This window comes from Xyrauchen texanus, chromosome 7, assembly GCF_025860055.1.
Source record: "Xyrauchen texanus isolate HMW12.3.18 chromosome 7, RBS_HiC_50CHRs, whole genome shotgun sequence".
In the NCBI taxonomy this organism is placed as follows: domain Eukaryota; kingdom Metazoa; phylum Chordata; class Actinopteri; order Cypriniformes; family Catostomidae; genus Xyrauchen; species Xyrauchen texanus.
This window is the reverse complement of record NC_068282.1, coordinates 1,583,501-1,596,000: the sequence shown is the minus strand read 5'-3', so window position 1 is coordinate 1,596,000 and position 12,500 is coordinate 1,583,501. Positions and strand designations below refer to the sequence as shown.

Here is a 12,500-nt window from a genome sequence, read left to right as displayed (position 1 = left end):
ACACACACACACACACACACACTCTCTCACACATGTACACTCTCACAACCGCACACTCACACACACAAAATGGTTAATACACAACTTGTGTGATCAACTACAAAGTTCTCAAAATTGAATTCACTCTTCCTTCATATTAAAATAAGATTATTCCCGTTCATGAACTTCACCTGGAAACAAAATCTCCACGAGTCGTTTCAGAGACGAGAGAAGCTTCATGAGCGGATTCTAGAGACACACACATCTTTATTGGCCTTATTGTGTCAGTTAGCTGTGAAGAACAGTTCTTTATAATCACGGAGGGAAACACATATGCGGAGCAAAGAGGGAGGACATGACATGCGAGCGGTATCTGTCTTTCTCTTCAGCACAAATGAGATCTGCTTGAGTGCAAGTTCAACATATAAATCAGAGGGAATATCTGAGAGTAATCCGGCACCTGACACTTCAAAGGAATGTTGAGTAAACACAACTTTGGGGGATAAAAGCTCAACCTGCCAATAGAATTACACGCTCAGAGGTGATAACCATTAAGCAGCGGGGAGACTACACAGCAACAGCCAACCAATCGTGACGTGTTGATAGCGTCTGAACACGAGTGCTGCCCTGCTCATGGAAACAGTATTTCAGCTTTCTATTCGCCAACCTCACGTGCATCCCACTTGCGCTGTTGCTAGGCAATACATGGCACGCTTTGCACCATTCCACTTTAACGACTTTACTCGTGTGTTGGGAATAGTTTGGGAATGCTAACGAGGTGAGTCCCTGGTGGCATCAGTTGGCACAGAAGACATCTTCATCTACAGGTCATCGTGCCCGTACCCTCAAGAATAAATCATTTCTAAAGCACTTCACATGTTGTACTGGTGCTACTAGTGTGTGTAAACACATTTAAATGATCATATACAAACATATAAATGTATAGTTCATATATTAGAGCATGTTTGTACATTTCCATATTCCACGTTCTGATTATGCACATTCTATAAATCATATTTGTATAATTATTTCACATCTTTACATGTTTACTATCACAGGATGCATATTTCTTTATTACAAGACAATGAAGTATAATATTCATATAAAGGATTACTATATCACGTGTAATGGGAATTATCAATATTCCATATGCGTATAAACATATATATTATACATATTTCTCACTGAAGGTGGCGCTGATGTTTATGTGATTGATTTGATTTACATTTGACATTAAATTTGATAAAGAAACAATGTGGAAGTAAACTATAGTAAGTTTAACACATGAACAGTATGATTAGACTATTGTTATTTGAGTGGACTACTGAAATTATGTAAATTGTGCTTCAATTTATACTCTGAGAAAATACTTTTGTGTATCTGTGTAGATTATGTGTTATGTGCAGATTAAGTGCAGATTATGTGTTATGTGTAGATTATGTGTTATGTGCAGATTATGTGTTATGGGCAGATTATGTGCAGATTATGTGTTATGTGTAGATTATGTGTTATGTGCAGATTATGTGTTATGTGTAGATTATGTGTTATGTGCAGATTATGTGTTATGTGCAGATTATGTGTTATGTGCAGATTATGTGCAGATTATGTGTTATGTGTAGATTATGTGTTATGTGTAGATTATGTGTTATGTGCAGATTATGTGTTATGTGTAGATTATGTGTTATGTGCAGATTGTGTTATGTGTAGATTATGTGTTATGTGTAGATTATGTGTTATGTACAGATTATGTGTTGTGTAGATTATGTGTTATGTGTAGATTATGTGTTATGTGTAGATTACGTGCAGATTATGTGTAGATTATGTGTTATGTGTAGATTATGTGCAGATTATGTGTTATGTGTAGATTATGTGTTATGTGCAGATTATGTGCAGATTAAGTGCAGATTATGTGTTATGTGTAGATTATGTGTTATGTGCAGATTATGTGCAGATTAAGTGCAGATTATGTGTTATGTGTAGATTATGTGTTATGTGCAGATTATGTGCAGATTAAGTGCAGATTATGTGTTATGTGCAGATTATGTGTTATGTGTAGATTATGTGTTATGTGTAGATTATGTGTTATGTGTAGATTGTGTGCAGATTACGTGTTAGGTAGATTATGTGTTATGTGTAGATTGTATTGTGTAGATTATGTGTTATGTGCAGATTATGTGTAGATTATGTGTTATGTGCAGATTATGTGTTATGTGTAGATTATGTGTTATGTGCAGATTATGTGTTATGTGTAGATTATGTGTTATGTGCATATTATTTGTCATGTACAGATTATGTGTTATGTGTAGATTGTGTGTTATGTGCAGATTGTGTGTAGATTATGTGTTATGTGCAGATTATGTGTTATGTGTAGATTATGTGTAGATTGTGTTATGTGCAGATTATGTGCAGATTAAGTGCAGATTATGTGTTATGTGTAGATTATGTGCAGATTATGTGTTGTGTGTAGATTGTATTGTGTAGATTATGTGTTATGTGCAGATTGTGTGTAGATTATGTGTTATGTGTAGATTGTATTGTGTAGATTATGTGTTATGTGCAAATTATTTGTTATGTGCAGATTATGTGTTATGTGCAGATAATGTGCAGATTATGTGTAGATTATGTGTTATGTGTAGATTATGTGCAGATTATGTGTTATGTGTAGATTATGTGTTATGTACAGATTATGTGCAGATTATGTGTTGTGTAGATTATGTGTTATGTGTAGATTATGTGTTATGTGTAGATTATGTGCAGATTATGTGTTATGTGTAGATTATGTGTTATGTGCAGATTATGTGCAGATTAAGTGCAGATTATGTGTTATGTGTAGATTATGTGTTATGTGTAGATTGTATTGTGTAGATTATGTGTTATGTGCAGATTATGTGTTAAGTGTAGATTGTATTGTGTAGATTATGTGTTATGTGCAGATTATGTGCAGATTATGTGTTATGTGTAGATTGTATTGTGTAGATTGTGTATTATGTGTAGATTATGTGTTATGTGCAGATTATGTGTTAAGTGTAGATTGTATTGTGTAGATTATGTGTTATGTGCAGATTATGTGTTATGTGTAGATTGTATTGTGTAGATTATGAGTTATGTGCAGATTATGTGTTATGTGTAGATTGTATTGTGTAGATTATGTGTTATGTGCAGATTATGTGTTATGTGTAGATTATGTGTTATGTGTAGATTGTATTGTGTAGATTATGTGTTATGTGCAGATTATGTGTTATGTGTAGATTATGTGTTATGTGTAGATTATGTGTTATGTGCAGATTATGTGTTATGTGTAGATTATGTGTTATGTGTAGATTGTATTGTGTAGATTATGTGTTATGTGCAGATTATGTGTTATGTGTAGATTGTATTGTGTAGATTATGTGTTATGTGCAGATTATGTGTTATGTGTAGATTATGTGTTATGTGTAGATTGTATTGTGTAGATTATGTGTTATGTGCAGATTATGTGTTATGTGTAGATTGTGTATTATGTGTAGATTATGTGTTATGTGCAGATTATGTGTTATGTGTAGATTGTATTGTGTAGATTATGAGTTATGTGCAGATTATGTGTTATGTGTAGATTGTATTGTGTAGATTATGTGTTATGTGCAGATTATGTGTTATGTGTAGATTATGTGTTATGTGTAGATTGTATTGTGTAGATTATGTGTTATGTGCAGATTATGTGTTATGTGTAGATTGTATTGTGTAGATTATGTGTTATGTGCAGATTATGTGTTATGTGCAGATTGTGTATTATGTGTAGATTATGTGTTATGTGCAGATTATGTGCAGATTATGTGTTATGTGTAGATTGTATTGTGTAGATTGTGTATTATGTGTAGATTATGTGTTATGTGCAGATTATGTGTTATGTGTAGATTGTGTTATGTGCAGATTATGTGTTATGTGTAGATTGTATTGTGTAGATTATGTTATGTGTAGATTATGTGTTATGTGTAGATTGTATTGTGTAGATTATGTGTTATGTGCAGATTATGTGTTATGTGCAGATTGTGTATTATGTGTAGATTATGTGTTATGTGCAGATTATGTGTTATGTGCAGATTATGTATTATGTGTAGATTATGTGTTATGTGCAGATTATGTGTTATGTGTAGATTATGTGTTATGTGCAGATTATGTGTTATGTGTAGACTGTGTATTATGTGCAGATTGTGTGTAGATTATGTGTTATGTGCAAATTATTTGTTATGTGCAGATTATGTGTTATGTGTAGATTATGTGTTATGTGCATATTATTTGTCATGTGCAGATTATGTGTTATGTGTAGATTATGTGTTATGTGCAGATTATGTGTTATGTGTAGATTATGTGTTATGTGTAGATTATGTGTTATGTGCAGATTATGTGTTATGTGTAGATTATTTGTCATGTGCAGATTATGTGTTATGTGTAGATTATGTGTTATGTGCAGATTATGTGTTATGTGTAGATTATGTGTTATGTGTAGATTATTTGTCATGTGCAGATTATGTGTTATGTGCAGATTGTGTGTAGATTATGTGTTATGTGCAGATTATGTGTTATGTGTAGATTATGTGTTATGTGCATATTATTTGTCATGTGCAGATTGTGTTATGTGCAGATTGTGTGTAGATTATGTGTTATGTGCAGATTATGTGTTATGTGCAGATTATGTGTTATGTGTAGATTACGTGTTATGTGCAGATTACGTGTTATGTGCAGATTATGTGTTATGTGTAGATTTTGTGTTATGTGCAGATTGTGTGTAGATTATGTGTTATGTGCAGATTATGTGTTATGTGCATATTATTTGTCATGTGCAGATTATGTGTTATGTGTAGATTATGTGTTATGTGCAGATTATGTGTTATGTGTAGATTATGTGTTATGTGTAGATTGTATTGTGTTATGTGCAGATTATGTGTTATGTGCATATTATTTGTCATGTGCAGATTATGTGTTATGTGTAGATTATGTGTTATGTGCATATTATTTGTCATGTGCAGATTATGTGTTATGTGTAGATTATGTGTTATGTGCAGATTATGTGTTATGTGCAGATTATGTGTTATGTGTAGATTACGTGTTATGTGCAGATTACGTGTTATGTGTAGATTATGTGTTATGTGCAGATTATGTGTAGATTATGTGTTAGATTTATGTGTTATGTGCAGATTGTGTGTAGATTATGTGCAGATTATGTGCAGATTATGTGTTATGTGCATATTATTTGTCATGTGCAGATTATGTGTTATGTGCATATTATTTGTCATGTGCAGATTATGTGTTATGTGTAGATTATGTGTTATGTGCATATTATTTGTCATGTGCAGATTATGTGTTATGTGCAGATTATGTGTTATGTGTAGATTGTGTGTTATGTGCAGATTGTGTGTAGATTACGTGTTATGTGCAGATTATGTGTTATGTGTAGATTATTTGTCATGTGCAGATTATGTGTTATGTGTAGATTATGTGTTATGTGCATATTATTTGTCATGTGCAGATTATGTGTTATGTGTAGATTATGTGTTATGTGCAGATTATGTGTTATGTGCAGATTGTGTGTAGATTACGTGTTATGTGCAGATTACGTGTTATGTGCAGATTATGTGTTATGTGTAGATTATTTGTTATGTGTAGATTATGTGTTATGTGTAGATTATGTGTTATGTGCAGATTATGTGTTATGTGCAGATTATGTGTTATGTGTAGATTGTGTGTTATGTGCAGATTGTGTGTAGTTTACGTGTTATGTGCAGATTATGTGTTATGTGTAGATTATGTGTTATGTGTAGATTATGTGTTATGTGCAGATTATGTGTTATGTGCAGATTGTGTGTAGTTTACGTGTTATGTGCAGATTATGTGTTATGTGTAGATTATTTGTCATGTGCAGATTATGTGTTATGTGTAGATTATGTGTTATGTGCAGATTATGTGTTATGTGTAGATTGTGTGTTATGTGCAGATTGTGTGTAGTTTACGTGTTATGTGCAGATTATGTGTTATGTGTAGATTATTTGTCATGTGCAGATTATGTGTTATGTGCAGATTATGTGTTATGTGCAGATTGTGTTATTTGTAGATTATGTGTAGCTCAATATGTGTTTGACGGTCAGTTGTATCTCAGAAAATTCAGTGTGGAAAAAATAATCCTGTTCTAGATTTGTAGCATCATCTCTTTGATATATTAAAAATAAAACATAAAAATATATCAGAGTATATTCTTTTCTATAATTTTTTAATTGTCTTGAGAATTTGACACTATTTGGGCATTTTGTAGATCAATTTGTGATAGATATATGTGCCGTGACTAAAGAACCGAAGTACGTAATAATGTCTGACAAAAAAACTTGTGCATTTACATTGAAACATTGTGCTTGTGAGAACAAATTCATTGATGAAACTATTTCTAAACGATTCTAAAATCTGAAGACTATTCTGAAACATTCAGTCTTTGAGTTGCTGGTTGATGAGAAATTTTAGTCATTTCAATCTGTGACGTGCCACAACAGGCTTAACGAGGCTATAGGATCATTTAGGGCAATTATCCCGGGCGCAGATTAAATCCTAATCTTGTGCTAATTTACACTGTAAAATCCTTCAAACCTAATCTGAGTATTAAACCAGTTCTGTGTATTAACGGGTTACATGTGATCCGGATTACGTAATCAGATTAAAAAAACCAAGTACTTCAATTTTAAATACTTGTAATCAGATTACAGTTACTTTTATGTAATTACATATAAAATTAAAAAGATTTCGTCAGGTGTCTAAAGCAAAACAAACATCTGAGACAAATCTCAGTTGCCTCAGAGTCTGAGACCATCAATCCGCGCATCTCATCACGTGACTTGAGCGCGTTACCGTGGAGACGAAGCGTGTGGAGGCTTCACGCTATTCTCCGCAGCATCCACGCACAACTCACCACACGCCCCACCGGGAGCGAGAACCACATTACAGCGACCATGAGGAGGTTACCCCATGTGACTCTACTCTCCCTAGCAACCGGGCCAATTTGGTTGCTAAGGAGACCTGACTGGAGTCACTCAGCAGCGCTCGGTAATAACATACATTCTCTGACATGCAGATGCAATCTTCATTTACCACAATAAAAAGTCATTTTTAACACCCCTCCCCCAACTGTCCCCACCACTTTTTAAAACAAAGTGACGCCCCTGATTTGTGGCATAATGCTGATTACCACAAAAATGTATTCAGACTCCTCCCTCCTTTTCTATATATGTGCGTTCCAGTGCACTTACAATGGAAGTCAATGGGGTCAATTATTGAAAGGTTTAAAGGCAGAAATGTGACGCTTGTAATTTTATAAAAGCACGGCCATTAATTATGTGCATTATATGAGCTGTAAAGTTGTTTAAATTGTTGTTTTACAGTCGCATATGGGATGTTGGGTTTTCAGCGTACCGTCGTCATGGCATCATTTTACATTTACATTTACGCATTTGGCAGATGCTTTTATCCAAAGTGACTTGCACTTATTACAGGGACAATCCCCCCGGAGCAACCTGGAGTTAAGTGTCTTACTCAAGAACACAATGGTGGTGACTGTGGGGATCGAACCAGCAACCTTCTGAGTACCAATGTATTATACAGAGCACTTACTACAGGGACAATCCCCCCGGAGCAACCTGGAGTTAAGTGTCTTACTCAAGGACACAATGGTGGTGACTGTGGGGATCGAACCAGCAACCTTCTGATTACCAGATTACCAGTTATGTGCTTAGACCACTACACCACCACTCCAGCATCAAAGATGTCCGATTAGATGTACCGTTACACAGCACAGGTTAGCAAGTGATTTAATAACACTAAAATCATGTCTACACGTATATTGTGTCTATACATTTAAAACAGTGTTTTAATGTTTACAAATTGAACCCCATTGACTTCCATTGTAAGTGTCTCACTGGAACACACCTTTATCGAAAAGGAGGGACGAGTCGAAATAATGTTTTTGGTAATCAACATTAAAACACAAATACCGTCGATTGAGCTTAACTTGTATTAAACCCGGAATATAAGTGACTACTTTGTTATAAGTATATATATATATATATATAAGTCATATCAATTATTATTTTGATCCATTAAGTACCCTTGAATGCATTGAGACATCCTACTCAAATGCATGAGACAGGAAATAAACAGGAAGTCAGGAGTAATCCAAAAGCAACCAGATTACACCCCAGAAGTAATCTACAGAGCTCTACAATATCTCAAAGTAACTCTACGGGCTATACAGGTGTGTTGACTAATATAACCCAAATCAGCCCTTTCACTTTCATTGTTGGTGCCCATTTTAAGGTGTCTGAGGAACACTTCCGCACAGTAGGGGTGGGGTGGGATTGTTCAAACTCCTATGGAATATTCTCAGTGATTCCATAGTGCTGAACTGCATTGGGAAACATGAAAGAATCGCCTCGGGACACTAGAGAAGAGCTATTAAAGATAAAAAAAAAAGAGCAAAGCCGTATATTATCAAACGACCACTACAGATATTAACACCGCAGGTGTATATGCGAACGTAAGCAAAAAAAAAAATGGAAGATTTTGTTTTTTTTGTACATCCCCCCCTATAAGGTACTTTCAGTTTTCCCTTCTTTTCTTTTTACCGAAAGGTTGTTTAATAAAACATGCTCGGGTTCCGCTAGTCTTATCTCCAGCTAGAAACCGGTTGCCAACGATTGCATCATTCCTTTCATGTGACTCCCTTACGCCCCAAATTCGTCCTGGCCGTCCTATGACTGCATCACATCTTTCCGCGCACTCAAACTTCGCAGAGCGACAACAAGCGAATTCCACAAGCCCCGCCCCTCCCGGCCGCTCATTGGATGTCTCTAAGCAGAAGAATTCGCAGCGCCTCTCCGGATTGGCGCATGCGCAAAACAATCTCCTGTCATTCCGGATCCTCTCGGTTAGGTTGCATCTTGAGATCCTTCCCCCAGAGTTCGGTTGTAGTGCCTCTATAAATGTCCCCGGGAGTTTCCAAAATCCACACTCGGTGACTTCAGCTGAACAATGGTTAACATGAGCGATCACCAAACTCTACAAAAACACACACAGACCTTGAATAAAAAACAGCCGCGAAAAAGAAATACTAAAAAGAAAAGGGTAAGTGTCATTTATGTTCTTCGACTTAATATTGATGTTAATTCAACTTATTTCCTTCCTCTCTTCTGGTGGATCTACTGTCGGGCTTTTCATTTTGGAAAACGGACACGCGCATGTTTTTGGACTTCAGTTGCTCAACTCGAATTTCACTGGACTTGTTTTTTCTAGTGTTTTTTTTAATATATTGAACAATTTAAGGATCATTTTGCGAGTGATGACTATTTACTTTAAAGGTCAAGTTACTTGGTTTACTCAAGTTTTGCGATGACAGCTGTCAGTGCGGTGAATTCGCGGCAGTTTAGTCGCGCGCTCGAATCTGTTACATTGTTTCATCTCGTTTGCGTTATTAGATACATTTGTTACATTTACATCAGCGGTTGTAACACTTCATTGCGAACTGTTACACTACATCAACTTATGTTAATCTCCAGTTTAAGCATTGAAATGACTGATTTAGTTGTTTTAATATAGTTAAAGTAGTTGATGAGTGTTGATTGTGTGTTCGCCCTTTGTTTCCTCTTGTACTTTGATTCCATGACGTCATTGGCTCGCTGTCAGTTTCGTAAACCAGCTCCAGACGGGAGATATTAACCAAAGTTTTTTCTTTTTTTACGGAATATAACGTGAACATTTTTTGACTTAAGATGTCAATTATCGTGTTTCAGTTTAGTCATTTTAAAACCATCGATTTGAGGTCTAGTCGCATTTGGAGTGCTATTATATCAAATAAATGACATGACATCTCTAATGAGATGATAACTGATGTTTAACAGGATTATTTTTTTATGTTATGTCGATTTACTCTGCATTAATGAACACATTTACAGGTGTATAGCCTATATTAGAACGATTGTCTCAAACCGACATTTAAAGTGACTTGTTTATAGTCTTCTGAACGTTTTTTTAATTATTATTATTGTTAGATAACTAGCTAAATAAATAGATAAAAATGTTTTTTACTTCAGGTGAACTTTAATAAGCTCTTTTTCTGTGGCTGTTTTTGACAGACACTGTCTGTGCTCTCAGACTGACACAGGGGGCGCTCTCGAGCACACAATGCGCCTTTGTTTACATTATAAAAACAATGACCTAATTTTATCTGCAAGATTAAAGGACGAGAAATTACTATTATTTATTCTTTAAGAAAACTTAAACATTCTTTGTCATCCGTAAGTCCTTTTAAATACACTTTAACGTTTTTATGTCACATAATTGTTCCCGTTCTGTGTTTTTTCAAGGTTAAGTTGCCATTTTTTCTCCTCTTATTCTTTTTATTTAATTATTCCACGCTTGAAAATGTTTGTATATGGTGCGTTATCATTTATTTATCCACTTTGTTTTTTTCTAGAACTATTGGGACAATATATCGCCAACAACACACATTCAAACTTGACTGACAAGAGACACTTTAAGGTAAGACATTTGTTTTATATATAGCTTTAATGATTTTATTGAGCTTTTATAAGGTCATCTTAACAGCCTAATATATGGAATACCTCTTAAACTAAACATAAGATTGAGACTTGACAGTAAATGGGTTTTTATAAAGAAATAGTTGAGAAACTTGTGTTTGTGCATGCACATTCTGAAGCTCCAGGGTTTATTTGTGCAGTAACAACCTTTGGCCACTAGGTGTCCTAACTGCACCCAGTGGCCGAGCAGTCGTTCTATAATAACAGGTCACCCAGATAAACCGGCTATTCCTAAAATCTACTGAGCCGGTGTTGTGCTGCATGTGCTGAAGCTCTTAGAACTTGTTTATATTCCATCTCCACAGTATAACGACATCATCCGGAAGACTTTTATTTATTTATTTATGTATTTATTCTGGCAGTTGATATTTATTTATCTGTGTGTTGCCGGTCAGGTCTGGTGTGCTAGGTGTGTGAGCATATCGTATTGTGTCTGTGGATAGCGACTGAGTGGTGCGATGACTGCGGAGTGGCTGTACCCCCCTGGCGTGGGGCCGTTGTGTGGTGCAGAGTTGGAGGCGTGGTATGAAGACCTACAGGATATACTGGGCTCTGACGCGGGTGGTGCCAAACTTACGCGAGCTCCACCTTGCTCCGAGGTCAGTAAAATCAAACGGCGTTCCACGATCTTATCCGTGCTAGTCAGATCAGGAGTCTTTCTAACATTGTTTTTCCTATGCAGAAAGAACCAGAGTTTTTGGATGTTTTGGAGAGCTGCTCGCTCACCTGGCTAACCGAGGGGCAGGTATGGGGAGACGGGGTACAACGGGTCATAGAGGAAACCCCGACGCCAATACACCCGCCGACAGCCTGCGAGACTCCACCTAGACCGGAGGAGAGGAGAGGCGGTGATACGGAGAGCTCGTCCGGAGGAGATCTTCTGCCCCCGGAGTTCTTCGAGCTCCTCAGCGAGGGAGGCGTCGGCTTGGTCGAAACGGGCGCAGTGATGGTCACCGGCGGTTACCACGTCCCTCACCATCAGCCTTCGTCCCCGGCGGCCAGCGAGGAGGAGGAGCTCCCGACGGTTCCCGACACTTCGTCCTGCTCCTCGGCATCCCAGTCGCCCTCCTTCAACTGTTCCCCGCCCGCCTCTCCTCCCCTGTCACCTCCCGTCAGCGTCTCCTCACGACTGAGCAAAAGGAAGCGAGAGAGCGACAGAGGAGGCGCGCCGGGCTCACCGTCCCCTGGGAAGAAGAGCAGGAGAGAACGCGAGCAGGAGAACGAGAGGAAAGTGCAAGAACTGACGGACCAGAACGAGCGTCTCAAAGCGGAGATCGAGCGGCTCGGAGAGGAGGTGCAGAGAACCCGTCGGGCGCTCATCGAGAGACTCGTCAACACCAGGAGGTGAAGCAGGAGCAAAGAAAGACATTTAGAGAGAAATGAGAATAGAGGGGTGGAAGGCAAGTGAACAATTGGTGGAAATGTATCACGCGGTGACCATGAAATGCACATTAAGCACAACCAAAGGAGACTAAAGACACGTGTCACGAGGGGGAGAGAGTTTCAGAGCGTCTCACACAGAGAGAGGAGAGAAAGTCAGATTAAGCCATAGGAAAGAAACAATGTAAGCCAACGTCTCACGAAAATTTGCCAAATTTCACTAAATTCTTTGTTTTTTTAAATAAAAAAATTATAATATTTAAAAAAGATTTTTTTTTTACATAAAATGTAAAAAAAACAAAAACATTTAATGGTTGTAAAAAAAAAAAATAGAATATATTTTTCAAAAAAAAAAAAAAAAAAATTCTTCGATTGTTATATTTTGCCCAAAAAAATATATATTTTTAAATATTTTTCAAAACATAAAACAAAATCTTTTTTTTTTTCAAAATATAAAAAAAATTAAAATCTTTTTTTTGCAAAAAAGAAACTATAAAAATCGAAGATTTTTTTTAATTTTTTTTTTATATA

General features: G+C 36.5%; 1 protein-coding gene across 1 annotated transcript in view; it reads left to right on the top strand.

Moving 5' to 3' along the window:
* The first annotated feature begins 9,008 nt into the window (after positions 1 to 9,008).
* Positions 9,009 to 12,500, top strand: part of ddit3 (DNA-damage-inducible transcript 3) — a 5,143-nt gene continuing 1,651 nt past the window's right edge. The window contains exons 1-4 of the mRNA XM_052129609.1: positions 9,009 to 9,117; positions 10,466 to 10,530; positions 10,985 to 11,188; positions 11,272 to 12,500. The exon at positions 11,272 to 12,500 is cut by the window's right edge and continues 1,651 nt beyond it. Of these exons, the coding sequence (XP_051985569.1) occupies positions 11,048 to 11,188; positions 11,272 to 11,937 (807 nt within the window). The 5' untranslated portion in view covers positions 9,009 to 9,117; positions 10,466 to 10,530; positions 10,985 to 11,047 and the 3' untranslated portion in view covers positions 11,938 to 12,500. The remainder of the gene's footprint in view (positions 9,118 to 10,465; positions 10,531 to 10,984; positions 11,189 to 11,271) is intronic.